Raw genomic sequence first — 25,863 nt, forward strand, 5'->3', positions numbered from 1 at the left:
AGACCAAAAGGGCATAAAAATTGGCCAACCACAATATAAAATTTCCTTGAGCCATTTTTTCCCCACCTGAAATAGAAAGAATGAAATGAGATTATTCCATAATCTCTCTGCTACATTATTTCTGATAGATTTGCTATAATTTGATTCAGAAATTTAAGAAAAGATTTAAAAAAAAGTTTAAAGACTAGCAACTGACTTCATGCAAAATCAATAGCCCATACTAAACTTGTACACAAAACAAACAAAAAAACCGACAGTAAACATTATAATTATGCTTTATTTTTCTCTTCAGTTACATGACTTTTTTTACTGACTGCAGCACTACATCACATGACAATTTCGTATATATACATATATATTGCAACACATGGTTAAGAAACTAATCAATGTTGGCAGTTATATGGAACACAACACTTGAAGTCCACTGATTTTATTCACATATTGGTTAATTTTTATCTGTAAATTTTTTTTAGCCTGAATGACAATAACTATCTATACTAAATTCTTAATTTGGATATGCAAATCATACAATCACTAGTTCTTGTCAATTGATTAGGTCTACAAAATGTTTAGTATGAGACAATTAATCTTATAAAGGAAGATAGACTAAACTAAGACCTATACTTTAGACTTCTGTGGGCATTTGTTGGATTTGGTAGTATGTATGTCAATCTTTGTCCTCTTTAGAGCAAAAATCGAGCAAAAAAACCTAAACATTTACAGTATTACCTGTACAAACATTTGTGGCTCAATTAATCCAGAGAGATTTTTTTTATTTTCAACATTGCCAATTTCTTTAAAATATTCAAAAGCATTATTATGAATCAAATACTGAATTTTTTTTTTACAATTCTTCCTTTTCCTTTTCAACTTCAAAGTAATTATTTCATTTTGTTTTTATCAATATTCCTAATTATTACTTCTCATAAAATATCAATCAAATTAAGACATTAAATTATATGTACATAGAATTATAAATACTCTTGCCATCTATCAATTAATTTTTTCAAACCTCTTCAGTCTTCGCAATAAACTTTTGACTTCATAGGCCCAAAGTTAAATTTACTATAATTTCAGTTAGAATCTATTGGCCCGTATACCTGATTTTTACAAGCCAGACATCAATTTTTCTAGCCTTGGTAGGTGGGCCTGTGGTTCAATGTGAAGACAGTCTCTTGTTATATTTATTTAGAACAAAAGATTTGCAGTTCAGAAGTTTTAAGGACATTCTATTGATACAGTCAGAATTATCTCCCCTTCTATTAACAGTAAGAGTTGGACATAAAAAATATCATGACTTACAGATTTTACACTGAAAATACTAGGTTATTTAATGATCTGGTGGGTCAATAAAAATAAAGGGCAGCTTGATAAACTCCTAAATGTGACCTTGTAAAATCAGGTCATCGAATAGGTATGTGTTTCACACAACCAGACGATTTTTGGGTCTAATAAAATATGAATTTAAATATAACAATAAACTAAAAGCACTTTTTAAATTACTTTAAATACTCTTAAGAAAATAACTGAAAGACCAAGCACATATCTATTTGTATTATTGTAACAGCATCTTAATTATAAATTAAGCTGAGAACTGAACAAATTTTACAAAATAATTTGACTTATGTACTTTGTTAATAACAAATTAAATCAATACCTATATATACACATCAACATCAATATTCATATACACAGTTGTCATTTGTTCATGGAGGTACATGATAAAAACATTGAATACCTAAACAATATTCTTTTTAGACACATTGCACATTTGGTAATTAAATGTGTTAGATACAAATTTCCACACTGTCTTTCCAACTTGCATACAACATAAATATGTGCTTATGATTTTAAATATATAGTTCTTGACAAAAAATATGATTTATATGTACATGTATCAAATACATTGTCCACCGTTCAAATTCAGTAGCTCAAAAATAAATTTTCTTCTACCATTCTTCACAAAAAAGAAGGATCAATTTACAATCAGTTGTGTTGGACCATGGTATTGTATGTCCTTAAAACAATATTTTTTACTGGCAGCAATATCTTATATCATTCAATATCATTTAATTAAAAACAAAATTGAGCCACAAAAGGTGTTATAAGGAATGCTCACTATATTTGTGAGTCCAAAATTCCAGCAAAAATAACCAAAACCTTTGTTTTTTCCTAATTAGATATAGGAAGATGTGGTGTGAGTGCCAATGAGACAACTATCCATCCAAAACACATAGAAAGGAATTCCTCTTACATCAAAACTGCATTGAATTTGATTTTTTATTATTGTTAATTATCAAATGAAAGCTACTGATTTTGAAATACATATAATTGAGTATTTTCCAGGTCTCCTTAAAAGTTTAACAGGCTTACTTTTTTTCTCACAAAATTCTCTGTTGAAATACAGTACTTTAATCATATTATAATATATATATTTTTTTATAAGTACATAATAGATATATGAATTTACAGCACATTCAAAACAATTCAAATGGGCGTGGAACTTTTTGTATTAGCACAATGTATATTGATCTCTGTACACAATCCGATGTGGATAAAGTTCCAATAAACAGATATGTTTGACCAAAAACTATGGCATCAACTTGTAGTTGTTCTCGGAAAAAATAGAGTTTAGGCTTTCTTTACAAACCTAGATTGTCAACTCCAACAATAAAAAATTATTGACTAAAATGACACAAACATTGTTTATAACTATTAACAATGCATATCACTCATATGATAAAAACATAAATAGGGCCACAACTGCTTTCATCCTTGTCAACTTTGACTCATATAAGAAAATCAAAAAAACTTATGACGAAAAATTATCATGAAATGATCACCACTTACAAAGTGTTTTTACTTGTAAAGAATATTTATGAAATGAGAGTCACTGATCTTAAAACTGAATCTTATAATGTTTTATCTTTTTTCAATATCATAACTGTAACAAATATCCAAAAAGCACCCCATGAGAATAACCCACAGCACAGTCACAGTACAATCAAACTATGGTTTTGATAACACAGGTTTCACTGTATGTGGAAACATGCTTTATAATCAATACTGCAGTTCCATGCAGGAAGACATGTCACAGGTCAAGTTGCTTTGCATTATATACTTTAATAAAACAAATTTGTAATTCATGAATTGATAAACAAACTTAAAACATTGAACCACTGATATCTTTATGGGAAAAAACTTTGGACAACACTTGAAACAATAAACTTTATGTATGGCCTTACATTGTTTACAACCAATTCTAATATGGAATGTTGATATTCTATATCAAACTAAACACACACATACAACTTCAACAAAAATGACCAATCACTACATGTGTATATGCAAATGAAAAAAAAAAGAACAATATATTGTTTCAACCTCCAAAAAGTTTGATATAATTCAGGTTTGTATTACCTTCAATTATTCAGACAAGGAACCACACATAAAGTTAGTTTGTAAGAAGCAGCTATGTCAAAGTCACTGACAATCTTTTTTTACATTCAATAAATTGATTAAATATCAATACAGTCAAACCTATTTTAAGCAATCACTCATAAGAATACAAAAAGGAATTCTCCGAGAGGTAACTTCATTAGAATTCTGTATGTATATATTTACAGTAAATACATTTACAATTAAAATTTGTTTTTGTAGTCCTTTACTCCCTCAGTCAACCTCTTTATCTGTACAAACAAAAAATACCTTGCCATTTGCTATAGCATTCTGTATCCAATTTCATGGGCTGTTGGAAATTACTGTTATTATGATGGAACACATGAACTTAATGCATTTGAAAGGTGGTCCATGAATTTCTTTTTTTTAATGAAGAGAAAATATTTGTCTGTATCTCAAATGTTTTTTTCAGTTAAATATGACCTATGAATTAAAGTAAAAGTTTCAGCAGGTTTGACTGTACTAATTGAACCAAAAATTTAATTTTGACAATGTTGACAATGATGGTACTCATTGGTTGAGAAACAGTAGTTTAATATGTAACAAAAGCATCATTATAATCATCCGTTGGTCATTTAAAATGTCAAGAAAAATCATGATCTATCATCTGTCATCTCTAAGAACTGGGCGTATACATCTCTAGTACACTCCCCCTTCTGGTTGAACACAAATTTGTAATAGCTTCCATCAGCACACACAACTGAAAAATAAAACATAAATATCATTTGATTTCTTTCCTGTATAGAGTACACATTTATTCTTACTTATAGATGCATTACTATTCAAAGTTCTATTATTCTGTGGATTTCCATGGCTTAAATGTGGTTAAGGAAGTGTCGATTTTACTCTAATGACACAGTTACCTAACATCACAACACTTGCATAAACAAAATCAATACTATTTATATTTTTGTTTGCTCAGAATCCCAAAAGCAAATATGACTTATAACAATCATCTGATTTCTAAAGTTGAAAAATAGGTATGAACAATTGAAATCATTGAAAATATTTGATATCCTTAACTCTTTTAAACAGCAGGCAGGAAAGTGGTGCTCAATTAAAAAAAATCTCAAACATTATTACATGTACATTTTTTATAAAGCAGAAGCCAAAGAATGAATGTATACAAGGAGAAAAAATAAACCCATAAGTCCATAAAATCTGCATTAAAAGTCAAACAAACAAATATTAAAATCAACACTAACACAATTACACAAATGGTTGTTAGCCTTTCATTCATCAAATGCAACTGAGCTGGAGTACCAGTAATAGCCTTCAACTTGTACACTATTATATATGACAGTTGATATAAACTTACCTATCACAGAATTAGAATGCAGCTGAGCTTGGGTAATAGCCTTCAACTTGTACACTATTATATATGACAGTTGATATAAACTTACCTATCACAGAATTAGAATGCAGCTGAGCTTGGGTAATAGCCTTCAACTTGTACACTATTATATATGACAGTTGATATAAACTTACCTATCACAGAATTAGAATGCAGCTGAGCTTGGGTAATAGCCTTCAACTTGTACACTATTATATATGACAGTTGATATAAACTTACCTATCACAGAATTAGAATGCAGCTGAGCTTGGGTAATAGCCTTCAACTTGTACACTATTATATATGACAGTTGATATAAACTTACCTATCACAGAATTAGAATGCAGCTGAGCTTGGGTAATAGCCTTCAACTTATACACTATTATATATGACAGTTGATATAAACTTACCTATCACAGAATTAGAATGCAGCTGAGCTTGGGTAATAGCCTTCAACTTGTACACTATTATATATGACAGTTGATATAAACTTACCTATCACAGAATTAGAATGCAGCTGAGCTTGGGTAATAGCCTTCAACTTGTACACTATTATATATGACAGTTGATATAAACTTACCTATCACAGAATTAGAATCTGCACCAAAGGCACAAAGACATCTAGCACCACCAGGAACTTGGAACTTGGAAAAACTCCATGTTGAGCTAAAATACTTCGGTAGGAAACTAGCAGACCCAATACTGCAATAGAAATATAGAGTAAAGCTAAGCACAGATACATGAGATATACTCCCCTTTGCTTGATTCATTAAACCTTTTTAAATATTAGAGATTCAGGTGGGGTTTTTTTTCTTCCACTGTGTTGGATGATTGTTTTGCATTTTAAAATAAATTTATACATTTGATCAAGTTAATAGTAATTAAAGTAGGTGACCATGGTGAATGAATGCAATATTTTTTACTGTAAAATAAGGACATCATGACGAGGGTAAGAAATTCTGGTTTGCAACGACAGACTTGTAAGATCCCTCTCAGTTCTTAAATATAAAGAGAGTCAAACTCACTTTAAACTTTGTCAATTTAGATTTATTTTTAGAGTTCATTAGTCATAAGGCCAAAATTAATCTAAGAATCACTTTTAACTACTTAAAAGTCTACAACTCAACATCGATAAAAAACTAAAGTTATGAAAATCCAACTTAACCTTCATTTAGTAACAAGAAACAGTATATCTAAATTTGGAAAGATTTTGTGATAGCATTTTCAAGTTATTGCATAGGCCATCTTGCCACTGTACATCAACGAAATAATTCACCAATGTTTTCTTTTGAAATACGGTTAAAAATTCAATTGGCTTTAAAATTTGAGGTCCATGTTAACAACACCTGTCAGGTGCAGAATGTACATGTTATGAATTCACATACAGTATCATATTCTGAGGATTCAATTCACTGAAATCAATCAGTTTTTTTCTAAATATATAAAAAATATATTTGCATATTTAATTCTACCTACCCTAATTGTTTATTTCGTTTAGGATCTTCTGTAGAAAATATATGGACTGTTCCATGATCGCTAGCTACACAAAGCAAACTGGAATCTTGATTGAAATTTATACTGAAATATATATATAAGAGAATGATACTTAGATTAAAAGAGGCGGAACCTTTAATGAGCATGACAAACCATTGAATAAAACCAGTGGGTAAAAATGTTAGAAAAATTGTTTGCATAATTTTAATCATACATATATTTACTCTTAAAATGAGGTGGACAAGAAACACTGATGCACCATATGTAATAGTCCTTCCTTAGTAAAGCACATCATTGTAAAATTGAAATAAATTGGGATTGTGTCCATGGGACACAAATGATGCCCCACTTGAAAATCATATAAAGTTATAAAGGCAAATAACTGAAGAACAGTAAAAGTGACCCTACCCAAATTTGTACTTGACCTCAGTTTTGTGGTAATAAGTATTGTGTATAAGATTCGTAAAATTTGGTTTATGCAAACTTTTAATTTAGAGAATGGAAAGGAATAATTCTGCAATTTTCCATTTGTAAAGGGGCATAACTCTAGAAAATTAAGTGAAAGCCCCAAAATTCAAACTTGATCTGTATTTTGTGGTAATAAGCATTTTGTACAAGTTTCATAGCATTTGGTTGTGGCCAACAAAAGTTAGAAAAAGAAAACGAAAAAATTCAGCATTTTTTTCATTTGAAATGGAGCACAACTCTAGAATGGTTAAAGTGATGCCCACAAATTCATACTTGATCTGTATTTGGTGGTAATATGCATTTGTGTATAAGTTTCATAAAATTTGGTAGAGGCAAACGAAAGTTAGAGAAAGAAAATGAAAAATTCAGTAATATTTTTGTCGGTTGTAAAGGGACATAACTCTAGAATGGTTTTCAAAAGTGACTCCACCAATATTCAAACTTGATTTGTGTTTTGTGGTAATAAGCATTGTGTATAAGTTTCATTGCATATGGTTGATGCAAGCTAAAGTTAGAAAACAGACACTAAAACAATAAGGATTTTTTTTAATTTGAAAAGGGGCATAACCCTAGAATGGTTAAAGTGATGACCACAAATTCATACTTGATCTGTATTTGGTGATAATATGCATTGTGAATAAGTTTCAATGCATTTGGTTGAGACAAACTAAAGATAGAGAAAGGAAACGAAAAATTAGTATTTTTTTTCATTTTAAAGGGGCATTAAACTCTAGAACTGTTTTAAAAGTGACGCCACCAAAATTCAAATTTGATCTGTGTTTTGTGATGATAAGCATTGTGTATAAGTTTCATAACATTTAGTTGAGGCAAACTGAAGTTAGAGAATGAAAATCAACTTTGGGACATATGCCATGGACAGACGTACAGACAGAAAAAAGTAAAACTTAATGCCCCCTTATGTACATGAGATGACAAAAACAGTGTTCAATATTGAAACTAACAGGTCAATTTCAGTTGAATGAACTTATGTGAAAATTGTTTTCTTTCTGCAATATTTTCACTCCATGATAAATATGGTAAATGGGACACTTAGTTGAAAAACATTAATTTTGTCTGGAAAGTAATATCAACACACAAATTATGGCCACCATATAAGTTTTGAAAATTTTGTCAGGTTGAAGAAGGAGATAGAATTTAAAGGACACACTAAAGCACTGAGTAAAATAAATAGTAATGGTATATCCCTTTTCTAATGCAAATGTATATAATATGATAATTAGCTTACCAATAAATGTTAGCACTATTTGCACCTCTTCTTAGTTCATGCAACTGTAATCCTGACATAGGATCAAACACTCGGATTAATGTTCCCTACAAAATATTAAGAAAATTCATAACCTTGACATTGATTTAAACACTTTTCATGTCATAATATTCAAGTACAAAATGAAAATATACATATTACATCTGAGTATGAGACTATCTTATATCTTTGTTTGGCATGCCATGTACTGAATACTGTGGTTATATTTCACCATGGTTAATTCCACTGCTTTTACAAAAAAAACATAATTTGAAGTATAAACCAAAGACTTTCGCAGAGAAACTGACCAGAATCTGATAGGTTATTGTAAACGTTACAGATAGATTTGAAACAGCTACCAGGCGCGGATCCAGAGGGCGGGTTCCGGGGTTGGACCCCCCCTTTTTTTTGGACGATCAATGCATTTGAATGGGGACATGTAGTTGGACCCCCCCCCCCTCCTTTGTCCTGGGTTAGAAACCCCCTGGATCCGCCCCTGTAGACCACTTGCCAATCAGATTCTGCTCGGAAAAAGACAGATGCCAACCAGATACACTACCATAAACCTCTTGTCAAATAAGAAATATTGTTTCTGATTTGCACACAGATTAGATGCTTATCAGTTACTATAAAATGTTAGTGTTACTGAGGTACAAATATTCATGAATTCCCTTCAGCTAGGAAATATAGTATGGTACCAAATGACGTACATATTTATTTTGTTGGGTATTAAAAAAGTGTCCAAATCCACAGAATTAAATCCAAAGTTGGTTATTTGTAAAAGCAGGAACCTTGCCTGTGATTTCCACAGATAGATGTCTAAAAGCTAACTAGATCACATGTCATTACAATAATTTATTTATGCATTGTACTAACAGAAGTAGTTCAGCTATCTAAAACACTTGTTTAACTAGACGTCTTTGTCTGTCATTTTATCACAGAGATATCAAAAAGCCATCTAGTTTATTAGTTCAACAAATCATCTTGTCTATGATCTGAATAGATAGATATTTCCTGTCCAGACTTATTAAAAACTTGCTTTGGTCATTGATTATTAAAATAGTAAATTTAAAATGACAATCTCAATATTTGTGACAATTATTCAGGTTTATAAGAGGATATCAAAATACATTAAAACATATAAACAACTGACAATCAAGAGCAAATATTTGATAACATTTATCTATTTCAAACACTGTAAGTTTGTTAAAGAAAGGTAAAACAATATTGGGTTGATATGATAGATTGATAATCTAGGTCACTGTGATTTTTATCAGTTTGTTTTCAGCTAGCTATCAATTCAAGGTCATTACCTACAATCAAGTGAAGAAATTGTAATCATTAAAGAACTCTGAAATATATATGCATAACAGTGGCAAATCCAGAAATTTTCATAAAGGGGGGGGGGGGAGGGGGGGGGCTGACTGCCCTCAAAGGTTCCCGATTTAGCCATGCTTCAGTGATTCCCTATCTAATCAAACAAAAATTAAACTTACTTTTTCGGACGATGTAGCCAACCTTGTGCCTTGTAGATTAAGAGCTATACAACTAAGAGGTGCTTCATGAGCAGCTATGTCTGTGGGTGATTTTTCTGTGTTAGCAAGGTCTACCACCTGAACATGACCTGGTTTACGCCCAGGAAATGCAAGTATTGAATTATTGCTGTTAGGACACATGACACATAGACCTGTTGGAAATAGAAATGATTTATAAAGCAATGCTTACAACCAAAACAGAAGAAAATCTTTCAATCAGCTTCATGCTGCCTTATAGTTATCCCTATGTATCAAACCATAACAAATTACATTCAAATAAATGCACACCACATCTGCATCATTTTTTTGCTTGTTATTTTTAAAATCACTCCTAAAACAAATGATTCACCAAAAAGGATTGGTTATCTTTATTTAAACTCACATTTAAAGGTGTTTAGTCAAATATTGGCAATGTTAATTGTAAATTACTAATTTTTACATTACCTCTTGGGTTTGTGCATGTTTCAAACACATGAAGTTGCTGAGGGTTCTGTGTAAATGTATATACTTTTATCATTGTGTCTAATATAACTACAATTCTGAAATGTAAAACACAAGTTCATGATATTGAAAGGGTAATGGTAATCTATCTGTGCAATACAAAATGTGAAATAACAATGCAATTAAAAATATTATATAAATGGAAATGACTATTGAAATTATGAATGCGAGGTTTTTTTAAATTTGAATTAATAATGTAGCATTTTTTTGTATTTTCTTTCTTTTTCTTTTCTTGTCTTTAAAATCACATGAAAATATTTTCATATCAATATTCTCCTATAGTGATGGTATACGTTTATCTGCCTGTCTTGGTGACTGAACACCTGTACAGCTAGTTGCTCCACAAAAAACTTATCATGCAAAATATACCATAGTTTATATACAGGAAATTTTTAAATCATGGCAGTGTTCTCCCCAGGCCGTTTTAGCGCCGCGATGTTCAGCGCTATTTGAATTCACCGCGGTGGTATTTGGGCAGACCGCGACGCTATCCAATCAAAATCAGCGCTATTGATTTTGAATTTCAAACATCCTCTATTGTTTTGTACACATCTCGATCACGTGATCGACTGGCGGTAGGTCTTTTCACCACCGAACACCACCGCACACCGCCGAACACCACCGAACACCCCAAAAGTTTATTATTTTGTCTTTTATCGTTATCAATGTGAATTAAATATAATATTCAAGTTATTAATTCAACAAATCAGAAGATTTAAAGTCCAAATATCTACAGAAAACAGAAAGGAAGAGTCTTATAACACCACACTTTTTGAACTCCGCTGACCCTCATGGACACCGGCTCAAATATACTTTTTTCCGTTATTTCTTATTCTAACACTTCTTTAAAATAGTTGTACCAATAATAATAAAAGAGAAAAATTTCAAAATCTAACCAATGAACAGAGATCCAGAATACTTGAACTGATTACTAATTATGAATATATTTGAATTTTATAACGGAAAGTGATGAATCCGGAGACGTTTTTCCTTATACAGAAAAACGATGCCCATAAAAATCGAAAAATTGATTAAATTAAATGTAATTTGTTTTATTTTATCGTTTTATTGTATAATATCAAAATTTTTCTTAGTGGTTGGTGGTTTTCAGGTGTTCGGCGGTGTTCGGTGGTGTGCGGTGGTGTTCGGTGGTGAAAAGACCCACCCATCGACTGGTTTATTTATCCGAGAGATCGTTAATTCACCCAACGATGTCAAATATCGTAGGGACCAGTTCAATAAATGATCAAAATGGCGCCATTTGCAAAACTTTTACTGCCAAATTAACCTTTCCTTCCTCGAATTTTTCGCTTTTAAAAGATACCGAAACTTAAGAAAGGAATGGACAGAGACATTTAATGCATGTCTCGGGTGCTGAAAAGTTCATTTCTAAAAAATATAAGGGAAGTGTTATCCCCTTCTCTGACAACGTGGTCTCGACCATTGATTGAACCATCTATGACTATATCATTACTTTTTCGCGTTTACTACCGAACTGTCGAACCTGAATTGTTTGAAGGAGGCAACCCTGTTATCAAGGGATTCATTGTAAGCCCGTATATTACGATTACTTTTCCATCCGTGGCTCTTTTTCAAATGGATAAGGGAATAAGACAAAACGAAAATTTTGTGTAGATATATATGAAATATCGATATTTGTCAACCAATCATCAATATATATTAATTAAATATTGCTTTGATATTAATGTAAACAGAGGATGGCTTGGATTAGGAATAGTATTTAATGCTAAAAAGGCCACAAATGTAAACAGGAAGTTATGTCAGCCAGTAAGGGAGATAATTTGGGAGGGAAAGACCTAAAAGAAGTATTGTCAAATCTTGACAAACTTATCTGGTGGCACGTATTCAAATGTTTATAGAATTATCAAACACAACCTCTAAAGGTGTTAATTGCTTCAATTGGCATACATAATGTATTTGATTGGTAATTTACCTTTAAAATAAAAAAATATCTTTAAAATATTCATAGGATTTCTTTCATACATGTTATATTCATAATTCATAATTGGAATATTTTAGCCTTTTTTTAAGCAAATCTTTGATAACATTTGAATATTATTGAAAGGGCAAGTTCATTTCTTCCTTTGAAATACTATACTCATTTTTATTGCAAAGTTGCACTTTGCTAGAAATGTTTATAAAAGTAAATGTAAAAAATACCAATCTTGTCATTGAAAACTTTCTCACAGAAGCTGACAATGACTTTATTGTTGGTCCTACATGTTCTGCAACATCACCTGTTAGTAATAAGAAATCTTCACATAGGCAGTCTGGTATAGACCTACCATGGAAAGGACTTCTCCTTGGGTTTTACAGACAGATAATAATATGAGGATTATTTGAATTTACAATGGAGAAAAAGACTTTTCTTCTATCATGTCTATATCCAGACAATAACATTAGCAAACAAGGGGTAACTTCCATGAGCATGATGAGGACATCATTATAAGAGAAAACATCAATAGCATTATATAGGAAAAACACATAAAAAATCAATTATAAACTAACCGCGCGACGCGACAAAGTTACTGAGAATTGTGGAAAATCACGCGCTTACCACAGCGCTATCCAAAAATCCTGGGGAGAACACTGCATGGAAGCAATAAACTTAAATTTGTTTCTATTATAACTTTCAACTTTATGTTCACAAAATGAAAAGATGTCACACCATAGAACTCTGTATCAACGAAATGAATGAGTCTGAGAGCTCCTAAAATAAGAACAGCTACAGCAACAGCAATAGAAAATGATTAACCCTACCTATCTCTTCTCAGCCGCACACTTTTGACATCTGTAGAAAATTCTAATTCAATTACATGTTTTTTCTTTAAATCATCCCAGACCATAACTGAAAAAAAAATAACAATATTATTGAACGCACCATTTTATATTCAAAAGTAGACATAACATTGATGAAGAACCATTCTTTCTTAAAGCTTTAATAAAACTAACAATACAGTAAAACAAACTAGAGGCTCCAAAGAGCCTGTGTCGCTCACCTTGGTCTATGTGAATATTAAACAAAGGACGCATTTGAATTCATGACAAAATTGTGTTTTGGTGATGGTGATGTGTTTGTATATCTTACTTTACTGAACATTATTGCTGCTTACAATCATTCTATCTATATTGAACTTGGCCTAAGAGCTTCAGTGGAAAATGTTAGTTAAAATTTACAAATTTTATGAAAATTGTTAAAAATTGACTATAAAGGGCAATAACTCCTTATGGGGTCAATTGACCATTTAGGTCATGTTGACTTATTTTTAGGTGTTACTTTGCTGTACATTGTTTCCCTTTACAGTTTATCTCTATCTATAATAATATTCAAGATAATAACAAAAAACGGCAAAATTTCCTTAAAATGACTAATTCAGGGGCAGCAACCTAACAGCAGTTTGTCCAATCCATCTGAAAATTTCATGGCAAATAGATCTTGACCTGATTAACAATGTTACTCCCTGTTAGATTTGCTCTAAATGCTTTGGTTTTTGAGTTATAAGCAAAAAACTGCATTTTACCCCTATGTTCTATTTTTAGCCATGGCGGCCATCTTTGTTGGTTGGCCAGGTCACGCCACACAATTTTTAAACTAGATACCCCAATGATGATGGCGGGCAAGTTTGTTTAAATTTGGCCTGGTAGTTTCAGAGGAGAAGATTTTTGTAAAAGATTACCAAGATTTACGAAAAATGGTTAAAAATTGACTATAAAGGACAATAACTCCTAAAGTGGTCAACTGACCATTTTGGTTATGTTGACTTATTTGTAGATTTTACTTTGCTGAACATTATTGCTGTTTACAGTTTATCTCTATCTATAATAATATTCAAGATAATAACAAAAAACAGCAAAATTTCCCTAAAATTACCAATTCAGGGGCAGCAACCCAACAACAGGTTGTCCGATTCATCTGAAAATTTCAGGGCAGTTAGATCTTGACCTGATGAACATTTTTACCCGACTTCAGATTTGCTCTAAATGCTTTGGTTTTTTAGTTATAAGCCAAAAACTGCATTTTACCCCTATGTTCTATTTTTAGCCGTGGCGGCCATCTTGGTTAGTTGGCGGGGTCACTGGACACAATTTTTAAACTAGATACCCCAATGATGATTATGGCCAAGTTTGGATTAATTTGGCCCAGCAGTTTCAGAGGAGAAGATTTTTGTAAAAGTTAACGACGACGGACGCAGGACGACGACGGACGCCGACGGACGCCGGAAGTCAAGTGATGAGAAAAGCTCACTTGGCCCTTCGGGCCAGGTGAGCTAAAAAGGGGACAACATGAGAACTGTAAAACAAAAAGCTCTGAGTTGCAGGCTTCTGACTTTGGACAGGCACAAATAGAACATGGGGAGGGAAGTGTTGAAAATGTTTGCCATTGGTCAACTCTCTCTTTTCAAACTAGGGCAAAGATGTTGAACTAATTTTTAAATGTAATGGGGAACTTATGTTTTGCTATTACGTCACTGTTCCAGGTAAGGAGAGAGTTCAAAACTCAAAAATGTCCACTGCCCTCTTGAGTGCATGTCCCCAAGTATGGAGCCTTTAGCTCAGTGGTTAGTTAATTGTTGCTTTCATTTATTCATTTAATTATATAATGAGGTCATCATTTTTTTTTTTTTTTAAACTGGTTCAAATTTTGTCATGATGGCACCTTTTATAGCTTTCCTTATGATATGGGCTTTGCTTAGTTGGTGATGGCCATGCAGTCACCTACAGTTGTTAATATCATCATTCGGAATCTCAAGGTTATGTGTACTTTTAGCCGTAAGACCATGTCTCCTCAGTGATCCAATTATATATTTTTAGAAATAGACATAAATAAAAACAATACTGGTAGTGAAAAAATATTTGAAAAGCTTATATTTAGTGATCTATATAATTTAAAAATTGCTTGAAACTATGTTGGACTTTAGATGACAATTGTAAGATGGTAGGCATGAAATATCATTGGTTAATTACTGTAAAAGACATGCAATTTAATACATGAATAAATAAAGTAAACAAATTTAATCTGCAACCATCCTTCTTTTATTAGACTTAATCAATAAGAGCATCAAATTGCTTGCATATTTAAATTACATACCTTTTGTACATGGATACTTAGGATTTTTCCCTCCTCCTACTAAAGCTAAATAATTACATCGGAAAAGCATTTCCACATGCCTAATTCCTCCATCAGAGAAATCTAAAAGACAGAAAATATATACATATATAATTAATGATTATTTTCTATCCCCCCTCCCAACAGTAACTAAAAGCATTTTTGGGAACATTGTTTCTTACTGTTGTGCTTATCCCTTTCTTTAGTTATAAATATTATAAAACATTCTTAATTCTATTCTAAATTAATATACCTGTACACATGTATATAAAATGTTCTTATGACTAAAACAATTATTGTTAGCATTATGAAAGACCATTTATAAATTATACCATAGAAATGGCATTCCCCTCCAAGTATCCTGTCTACATGTATAATAAAGGTAAAACTGGTTTGAGAAGAACATGACAAACATTCATAACACAGGAATTTGTTAAATGTCAGTAACAATTGAATCCACAGAAAAAAAAGTATCTTGCAGACTTAAATTGAAAAAACACAACTGGATACATTATAACTAAGTGCATTATGTACTCGATATGATATAATTATGTCTAATATATCTTGACCATAGACCGAACCTAAATTTTGACGACACTGAATCTTTAATGTGTAAAATCAAAATGTTTCTCTTCCTCACAAAAAGGTCTATTATTGCAAGAGTAAACATGTAAACATATATATTATGCTACAACCTGCACAATCTCAACTTTAACTTTTCAGTTTGAGACATACTTATTTTTTAAATCTAGCAAATTACATTTCCTTTACAGTTTAGTATTATGATATGATTTTTTTCTATCACATTATGTTTGTACGCAAATTTAGATTTTTGTTTAGAAAATGGTTAAGCATTTCTTTACAGGATACAAACCTTGTCTTTCTTTTTCCTTCAACGGGTCAGCATTATATACTCTGAATCCATTTTCCATTCCACAAGCAAAACATCCTGTAAATAGACAAATCAAATCATAATTAGTATTCCAAATGTTTCAACCACTTGTTTTCTTACAGGGACATTAGCTACAATTTAGACAAGAACTTGAAAAATTTTTATTTTTTTTATTTCAACCATTTATATAAGACTGCACACTTAAAATAAATGTCCCACCTGCTTTACAAACAATAATTGATATTATTTTAAAGGTCTTTGTTCTTGTGTTGTGTCTTTGCACCATTGTTCCAGGTTAGGTGGAGGGTTTGGCACCAACAATTAAACTAGTTTAAACCTGCAACATTATGTATGTGCCTGAGACTGACATGTTGGATTGATCAAAACATCTGCATACAGTCTGGATTCCATAGTAAACTTGTTTGACATAAAAAGTCACTTTGGCGATGAGTTGCAGTCATGTCTGACTGATCAAAACAGTATTCAGTTCACATGCAGTTTTATTTGACAGTCACCATCATGAGTTGGTTAACGGTAATAGGATAAACGTTTCACAGATGATTTCAGATATGTTCCTTATGTAGTAACTACAATCTCCTTCCCTTTTCACAAATGTGACCTACCAAATTAGACTATTTACCCAGTTTGCAATAACATGAGCAACATGAGGGGTGCCACATGCGAAGCAGGATCTGCTTTATTCTTCCGGAGCACCGAAGATCTTTTTGGTGGGGTTTCTGTTGCTCAGTCTTTAGTTTTCTAAGTTGTGTCTTGTATACTATTATTTGTCTGTTATCTTTTTCTTTGTTACCCATGGCGTTGTCCATTTCTACCATAATGTTGATGATAAATATTTTAGTTCTTAGAACCCAAATATGGAAAATACAAAATGAAATTTAACAAATGCCGATTAAAAAATAAATGCCTATTGCAGCTGACAGTAGGGCAAAACAGACGTTCAACATTTGACAGTAAAAGACAATTATCCCCTCTTAATTACAATCATGAAAATAGTCACTATATTTTTTGTATTTAATCACCTTATCGCTATTTGTCCGATATTACTGGATATCACACAGGTTATTGAAAAATTTTGACGTCATAAAACAAAATATCTGACGCCACAATGGCAAAGTGATTGTTGTATGCATAAAAAATCAAGCGACTGGGTCAGCCGTGATTAGCGATAAGCATGATAAGGTGAATTATAAAAAATAATAAATTTGTATGTAGGGGAGGAGAGGGGGAAGACTCTTTTCTGAGAGGAGATAAAAGATATATAAAATTAACCTGTACTTTCATTTTCATATAAAGGTTAGATGTAGGTATTTTTTTTAATAGGAAGAAACTGATAAAATGGTGCTGCAGTGCAGACGAACCTTGGTCTTGGTTCCATCCAGCGTATAACAGCCCGTTCCCATGTGTATTTTCATGTTCTAAATTCATTTTATCATATTCTTTCGTGTCAGTTTATCAACATGTTCATTTCAAATATTACAACAACATTGTAGCTGTGTTTTCTTCTTTGGACAACACACCCCCATTGTACATCAGAAGCACTTCCTGTTGACATAAAGGTCAAGGTTAGCAAGATGGAAGTCCTTGGAAATGGTTTGAGAAGACTGCTTTTAAATTCCAGAAACTCTGCGGCATTAAAGAACTGTCATGCTGCCACCTTCACCAGGCTGATGTCGAGTGGTATAATCTAAATATTTAGTTACTTTATTTTGTTTTGGTATTTTTTTAACATGCCGAAAATCCAAAAATAAACTATGGATTCACCAAGGGAGATAATAAAAGTATAAGGTGCAAAGTTCATCAAGTTTTATCAGTCTAAATAAAAGTGGTAGTCTGATTCTATTTAAGAATAAAATAGAAGGGATCTTTATATTACAATATTGGTAATAAGATAAATGATATTGTGAATCTCCTTGAAAGACCACATAGGCTTATTTATAGCATGAACCCCCTTTTTTTTATAATCTTCTGTGTTGTGGAACCGTAGAGCATGTATCTTCTCTACAAATTTATATCGTCACCACTGGGATTCGAAACTGGTCGTCTGTGTCACATCCAGTACGTTAACCCACTGAGCCAAAGAATTGATTCCCTAGCTCAACAAATGGAAGTTTTTAACGACCTTGACTGGCTATACAGCCCTTGCACGGTCGGCCCTGGCTTGCGCCTTTTTGGGCATTAAATAATTTATATTTTTACCATGTGGTAATTTAAATAATTTAGAATGATAAGAAAGTTTAATAAAAACAAAAATTTAAAAAGCAAAATTTTGGATAAATAAATGAATAAAAAAAGTAAAAAATTTAAGATTAGGTAAATAATAAAATAATAAAAAAAAAATATAAAAATAAATATATTAAAATAATATAGAAATAATTTTGTATAAAAATAAAAATAAAATAAAATAAAACAAAATAAATAAATAATTATTAAACACGGAGCCACCAGAAGTAGGAACAGGAGGAAAGCTTGGCCAAGCAAACAGCAGTGAACGGCAGCAACGTTGTCCTGGTACACCAGCAGCCAAGTAAAGAGCGGATAATTTTGATATGCCAAATTGTGTATGTGAATTTATATGCCAAATATTATGTATAAACCACAATAAGCCTAAATTTGTGTATGTGAGTTTTGCAAAAATATATTCCCTAGCTCAGTTGATTAAGACTGGCTTTATATGTTTACCTGTACTAAGGAGGGGAAGCAACCCCGCTACAGTTGAATAAAAGTTGGTCACAGAATTACAGACATTGGGTTAACAATTGGGCAGTAGCAACTGCCAGCCAGGTAGTACTGAATATAAGACTCATTTTATGCACCATATTTTCATAAAATTATACAAATTAGGTCAGAAATGTTTCATCTATAAGCATGATTAGTTCAATCACTTAGGTCTATCCAGAAATTTCAAGTTTTCACCCCTTGTTGTTTAAATTTCGTCAATTAATTATTGATGATTTTAGTAGACGTCACACACACATACTGCAAGCTCTTTATGAACTGCATTATTCCATGAAGAAAGATAAGTTCTGTTCTATTTTTTAAGTTGGTGAAAAATTTACCCTTCTTCTTACCTTAGATATTGATATAACAGCATATCATAGGAATAGACAAAGTATAATTTGAAAAGGGCTTCTCCATTCAGATCAGCATCAAATACAAAAAAAGACAATAAACAAAAAGCCAAACACACTGTGACCCAAAGAATAGATCTAAAGAGAACTCATATTTACTGAAAGCTAGTTCAAAGCAAATATAACAATGCACATTTAGTTATAACTTATGTTTAAACTTTTTAAAAACCAATTTGATGTTAGTATTGATAAAGACAATATTGAAAGGTTTTAATAACTAGTGTTAAATTGATAGTCTTGAAGAATTACAATTTGTTTAGCGTATCAAAAAGTTACTTTGAGTCATATCTAAATCAAGGACTCTATAAATAGACGTCATTTACCAGATAGAGGGGGTCACCTGTATCCCTGCACTATTTACGCTCATCAAGCGTCTTAGTGATCGTCATTGTGCAGGATAAACTAGAAATAATGGTTGTTCTGTAGGTAACTTAATGACAATTCCCTAATGACAGCAATGCTGATTGTCAATTTTGAGAATTAATTTGCCGAATAATTCGTACAATATAGAATTATAGTTTACCTACCACTCGCTCAACATTGGAATGGAAGTGACGATGCTCCTAAATGCACAATTGACGTTCACTTTAACCAGAGTTTTTCACGAAATGCATCGAACTGGAAAGTTTTCTATAAGGTTACTGTAGATACAGTCAAACTTCCAGACCAGATGTATATGAATTTCTTTATATTCTCTCATTTTGAAAAAAAATACATAGTTTTGTTTTCTTAGTTTTATGTCTTTTGCTAGATTTATTTTTGCTTGCTTTACCAATAACATCTTTTTGCTAAGATCAAAATTTTGATTTAATAGATACATGTATCAAACAAACATAGGGTTATAAGAAAACTTTGGGGTTTTTTTAAAGAAAGAATCTTGCTTTTTTTAACCTTTTATCCTTAAAGGACATTCATACATTTAGTAGCCATTGTTTAGTTAAACAGATGGGGTGAAATCCATTTTTTTTTTTAATTTTAACCCCTACACATGATCACCTAAATCATAAATCTCCCCAGGGGTTATCCAACTAGCATGTCTAGTTAAATCTTTTAGGTGAAACTTACATGTATCTCACATCTATTCCATTCTTAATTTCAGGACAACAGTTAGAGTATATTATTAAAGATGTGAAAGGTGAAAAGAAAAATGTTGGTTTGATCCAGTTAAATAGGAGAAAAGCCCTGAATGCTTTATGTGATGGCTTAATGACTGAAGTTGGACAAGTCCTGAAAGAATTTGAAGCTGACAGTAATATAGGATGTATTGTTTTAACTGGCATGGATAAAGCTTTTGCAGGTAAAATTTTAAACACTAGATGATAACCAAAGTATTGGTCATGAGACACAAGACACAAAGTATTGAGCTGAGAGTACTCTCATTTAATGAAAGCCAGTTCAAAGGAAAATTACAACTAGTAAAGAAACTGTATTATCATAAAGTCCATAGGTTTAAACATATCATAGATGTGCAGATTTTTTATAAATTACACTGGCATAAAAATTAAGATAGATTTTAATTATATATTCCATAAAACCAAAAAAAGGAGAAAAAAATTATTTTTGTAATTGATGAATAAATAATTAAACATGCCTTTCATTAAAATATATTCAATAAAATAGATATTTTATACATAAACATGCCTTTGATGAAAATATGTTCAATAAAATAGATATTTTTTTGCTGAGAAACAATTCAGATTAATAGTTCAGTTCCCAATAATACATCAGGCAACAATTCTGTAACCATTCACTCTGTTAGAATGGAACTAATACTTCCTAGACATGAAGCTGGTTTCCAAAAATATATATTTTGAGCTAACAAACAATTCAGTTTTTCTCTGACATTGTCAACAATAGCTTTAAAGTTATTAGATAAACAAATGCAAATAACAGTCATATATGTATACATTTATTTACATTTATCTGGTTGTAGCTGGAGCTGACATTAAAGAGATGGAAGGACAAAACTTTTCTGATGTATGGTATAAAAGCTTTTTATCACAATGGAATTCAGTGGAGCAATGTAAAAAACCTATAATAGCAGCCGTTAATGGTTATGCAGTAAGTTCTGTATTTGTAGCTCGTCTGGTCTAGAAAGCAGTGATGAGATTTTGCTATTTTCGGTACATGATCAATCTTTAGATGGTCTAGATTATAGTTTGCGAACCATCAACCAAAATGGCCACCACAGCTAAAAATAAACAAAGGGGTAAAACGAATGTACATGTATCATGAAATCCATGGTAGAAATGGAAAATGGTACATGAGTGAAAATGTTTAGAATGTTAAGCAATAACATTTGTACTAAAATTATCTGTTTACTTCTATATTAACAAGTGATTACACTTAACCGACGTTTTTTAACAATTTATTGTTGGCATCATTATTTGAAAACTGTAATGTATAAGTGTATAGTTAATATTAGAATTTCAATTACCATATATTTGATGTGAGGTTTTTTCCTGGCTAAATTGTAAGTTTGTTGCTGTTTATCTTATTAGTTTTTCGTTTATTGTTTTCTTGATTTACATTGGTCACTTGTATAGGACTTTACAAGTATATAGCTTGCTATGCTGTATGGGTTTTCCTTATTGTTAAAACTTATTGTTAAAAGCTATATGATGGCCTATAGTTACTACTCTTATTTATCATTTGGTGTCCATGTGACAAAATTAAAATTTTTCAGTCAAGCAAGGTTGTTCTTATTCTCCTTATTGAATACATTGTATATTATTACAGCTCGGTGGTGGGTGTGAATTAGCCATGATGTGTGACATCATTTACGCTGGAGAGAAAGCACAGTTTGGGCAACCAGAAATTACACTTGGGACAATACCAGGTATCTTATAAAGATAATGCATAGATTGTAAACTTTACAATTTACACTGTGTATTACATTTTCACTGACTGGTAGGAAAAAGTAGTTGAAACATAAGGGATTGAAGTTTTGGGGTTACATGTTAATAAGGATATCATCTGCTCTGGTGATTAAATTGATGGCTAGTTCGAAGAAAAAATTGACATGGTTATATACTTTTATATCCAAATAGATCTTTGAGAGGGACCATTTTCCAAAATATGACAGTCTTTAAACCTTTATTCATTACAAAAATTTGTTGAAAGAGCCGTGAAAAATACCAAAAGAATATCCAAACTGATAAGTCGGAAAGCAAACTACCAGTGCAATGACAAAACAAAAAAAGACTGAAGGACAAACAACAGTATACAACACAAAAACTGCTTTACATTTGGCACCTGTTGCGTCATTCATGTAAGTACAAACCGGGTTAAAAGTCAAATTCTGTAGGTCATATTGTCAAATGTTTAATATATGTTCTACATATAACACAAAACATATTTGAGCTGATAACTAGTACTAGACAACTTACACCACAAAGTATGAACAACCTATAAATAATGTTAATGTTTTTAAGGTGCTGGAGGTACACAACGATTAACAAAGGCAGTTGGCAAATCAAAAGCTATGGAAATGATTCTGACAGCTGATAGAATGTCTGCTGTTGATGCAGAAAGGGCAGGTACGTTAATTCCATGTTTCTTTCATACAACTACAACTAACAAAACAGACAATGCACTGTAAAGAGTTTTGCAAAGAAACTTACTACCATTTAAATGCTATATGTTGCAGTCCTTGGGTCAATAACTGTATATACAAGTTTCAACCATATGCATTCCTATTCAGGGCATTTAACATACATCATGTATGTAACATCTATTTAAAAAAATGATTTACAAATTAATATAGAATGATTATAGAAGTGTGCAGTACTCTTGTTAATCTATAACTACTCAAGTTACTCAACCAAAACATTTACAACAAGTTTGTACACCTGTGACAAAGTTGACGATATTCTATTGATTAACTGTATCAGAATATTATTAATGAATAAAATGTCATGCAGGATGAGGTAAACAAAATCATTTAACTTTACAATAGACACATGTTTAATTAAATAAAAATCACATAGCATGATAGCAATTGGAGTATTTCGTTTATTTTCTATGCCCATGCTGTAGCAGAGGTGCATTAAGTATTACCTTAGACCGTCCGTACGTCTATACTTCCATAGAATCCATACGTCCCAAACTTTATTTCAACTACCGCTGCCTTAATGGCATAGAATATCTGTACAGAGAATACTTATTAAAGTCAAACATTTCTTGGACCAAGTCTCTCCTCTGTAAGGCCATAATAAATAATAGGTTTGTTTGCCCAAAATACTGGGTAGGGTTTGGTAAAACCAAAATATTTTTAAGAGTGGCCTAAAGAAAATGTATAATGAATTCTGAATCCGTGGAAAAACATCCAGTTTGATATACTTCTCAGAAAAGGTGAATTTTGTCTATCTTACTTTTAAGACTCCTTCTGTCTTTCTATAATTGTAAAGTGTAAATCCATGTTTGAAACGTACTGGAAATGACTTTCAAATTATTTTTAATACAAAAAAAAGTTGCATCATGCAACTTAACAAAATCTTCGATTTCTCTCGACAGCTCTTATTCCAAAACTACAATGTTCACAAAAGTTTTTTAAAATGAATGTGCTCAGATTGTTACCCCTATTAAACTTCTGGTCTTATTTACAGATGTTGAGCAGAAGAAAAAAATTGTATATCAATTTAAAGTCATTGGAAACTCTGAACAGGTTGATAATTTTGTAATTTATTGTAGGCTTAGTAAGTAAAATTTTCCCAGTGGACCAATTGGTTGATGAAGCTATCAAAACAGCAGAGAAAATCTCCAGTTATTCAAAGATAACTACAGCCATGTGTAAAGAGGCTGTCAATGCATGTAAGTTTGGGTTTATTTTATTTGATAAGAAAACCAATTGTGTTTATAACTTTTCTAAATGTTAAAAAAATATTACTTTTATGATCATTATAATTTACAGTAGTTAGTAACTACTTGTAGAATAAAAGAAAAATAACAGATATTTTTTTTCTTTTCTTTCATTAACTTGCAATCTGTGTGTAGGCAATATAAATAATTTGTACACAGTTGAAATATTGCTTCTTTATTTGGTATTCTTTTGCATGTCAAAGAAATAACATATTATTACTTTTAGTGAATATCTCTGGCTGTCTTGTATAAAAAATGATTCAGTTACAGTTTTTGGAAAGACATGGAGAAAAAAATATTATGAAAAACACTATACAAGAACAAACTAAAAAAGGATATCATGGATCTAACTGAGAAAGAAATCTTCAACAAGCAAATCCATTAACATAGATCTGAAACGGGTTGACAACTGTTTTCTTGTTAGTGTGTTACCTAACTTTGTGTGGTTTATTGTTCTTTTTCTTTTGCAGCATATGAAATGTCATTAAAAGAAGGTCTCCATTTTGAAAAGAGAATATTTCATGCTTCATTTGCAACAGTGAGTAGTCTATACATTTTTTTTAACATTGAAAACTTATAAACTTTAAATTAGCATAGAATTATGATGCAATCAATTGAGCTATTAAACGTTGCCACTATTTTTTTCAAAAGATTTCAATGATATGGTCCAATTTTTGTCCGTCATGTAGGTTTTGAATAAAATTGTAATAAGTTAAAAAATAATAAATTAATGTAACCTAGTCAAATAATCATGCGTATAAGGTATCATAAAATTTAGAATGGAAATTGGGAATGTGTCAAAGAGACAACAACCCAACCATAGAGCAGAGAACAGCATACATAGATTCATAGAGTGCTTTTGTACAAGAAACTTAATTGGTCTGATTTGATAACATTTAGTTTAAACTTTTAAAAGTTAGGGAGTATTGTAATGAATCAACTTTCATTTTTTTATTTACAGAATGACAGAAAAGAAGGCATGACAGCTTTCTCAGAGAAAAGAAAACCAAACTTTACAGACAGCTAACAATAAGTGATAAATATCAGTGTCTTTCATATATTAAACAGAGCGAATGTAGTTTCTGATTGTGTTATTATTAAGTTGTGACTATTGAAGGATTACAGTTTGTATGTTTGTAAAATGTGTACCATTATTTAATTCACAGTTTCAGAATCTTAAGAACTATGAAAAAAATGTCCCATCATTGGTAGAATTTCAATTGTTTAACGACATTGTTAGCCAATCAAAACCTTTGATCTAAGCTATTGAAAACACTACCCAAAATGTATTAGATTCTTAAACAGTGAATTAAATCCAATCATGTTGATTGCAAGTCAGTTTTATATAACAAATAAAGTAGTGCTTTGGTTTTGTATATTCTGTGAAAGTTTCTGTGTATACACCCTTCTAAGATGTATTATTGTATACTAATGTCTGTCTGTAAACAATAACAGATAACTCCAACTTGCGTTAAACAATTCTCAAAAACCTTTGATACAACATTAGAATTGAGGGAACAATGCTGCTTTTTGATTTATTTTGAGAATGGGTTTTGTCTTTTTAGAGTTAAGAACTTTGACCCTTGGAATAAAGGTCATTTTTCACACTCAAGTATTTCTAAATTGACTACCACCAAACTTTACATTATTGTGGAAATCGTTGAAAAAAAGTTTTGTTCTTTTAATTTTCCAGGTTGTTGTTCCAGAGTTATGCTGATATAAATATAGATAGGCATTTGTGGTTTGAGTGCCAATGAGACAACTCTCCATTTGAGTCACA

At 31.5% G+C, this 25,863-nt stretch overlaps 2 protein-coding genes across 2 annotated transcripts; one reads left to right on the forward strand and one right to left on the reverse strand.

The window, feature by feature from the left end:
• Nucleotides 1-259: 259 nt before the first annotated feature.
• Nucleotides 260-17,635, reverse strand: LOC134725828 (WD repeat domain phosphoinositide-interacting protein 3-like). Its single transcript, XM_063590031.1, has 10 exons — nt 17,454-17,635; nt 16,057-16,131; nt 15,165-15,266; nt 12,836-12,923; nt 9,998-10,092; nt 9,515-9,705; nt 8,001-8,086; nt 6,269-6,370; nt 5,373-5,494; nt 260-4,159 (listed from the first exon to the last, which is right to left on the reverse strand). Exons 1-10 carry the CDS (start codon nt 17,518-17,520, stop codon nt 4,053-4,055), a joined length of 1,035 nt encoding a protein of 344 aa, XP_063446101.1. The 5' UTR covers nt 17,521-17,635; the 3' UTR covers nt 260-4,052.
• Nucleotides 17,612-25,459, forward strand: LOC134725829 (enoyl-CoA hydratase, mitochondrial-like). The gene is made up of 8 exons (XM_063590033.1): nt 17,612-17,772; nt 20,323-20,520; nt 21,157-21,284; nt 21,963-22,062; nt 22,658-22,762; nt 23,916-24,035; nt 24,554-24,621; nt 25,045-25,459. Exons 1-8 carry the CDS (start codon nt 17,667-17,669, stop codon nt 25,108-25,110), a joined length of 891 nt encoding a protein of 296 aa, XP_063446103.1. The 5' UTR covers nt 17,612-17,666; the 3' UTR covers nt 25,111-25,459.
• Nucleotides 25,460-25,863: the final 404 nt, after the last annotated feature.

This window comes from Mytilus trossulus, chromosome 7 (genome assembly GCF_036588685.1).
Source record: "Mytilus trossulus isolate FHL-02 chromosome 7, PNRI_Mtr1.1.1.hap1, whole genome shotgun sequence".
In the NCBI taxonomy this organism is placed as follows: Eukaryota; Metazoa; Mollusca; class Bivalvia; order Mytilida; family Mytilidae; genus Mytilus; species Mytilus trossulus.

What these genes read in the sequence shown, in the direction of transcription:
- LOC134725828 (XM_063590031.1), bottom strand. Translation starts at nt 17,520, where the DNA reads ATGAATTTAGAACATGAAAATACACATGGGAACGGGCTGTTATACGCT. An exon ending in AACATGCACAAACCCAAGAG is followed by an intron (nt 9,706 to 9,997) that starts GTAATGTAAAAA and finishes TATTTCCAACAG; the next exon opens with GTCTATGTGTCATGTGTCCT. An exon ending in AATAGTGCTAACATTTATTG is followed by an intron (nt 6,371 to 8,000) that starts GTAAGCTAATTA and finishes TATATATTTCAG; the next exon opens with TATAAATTTCAATCAAGATT.
- LOC134725829 (XM_063590033.1), top strand. Translation starts at nt 17,667, where the DNA reads ATGGAAGTCCTTGGAAATGGTTTGAGAAGACTGCTTTTAAATTCCAGA. An exon ending in CACCAGGCTGATGTCGAGTG is followed by an intron (nt 17,773 to 20,322) that starts GTATAATCTAAA and finishes TCTTAATTTCAG; the next exon opens with GACAACAGTTAGAGTATATT. An exon ending in TAAAGAGGCTGTCAATGCAT is followed by an intron (nt 24,036 to 24,553) that starts GTAAGTTTGGGT and finishes TTTCTTTTGCAG; the next exon opens with CATATGAAATGTCATTAAAA.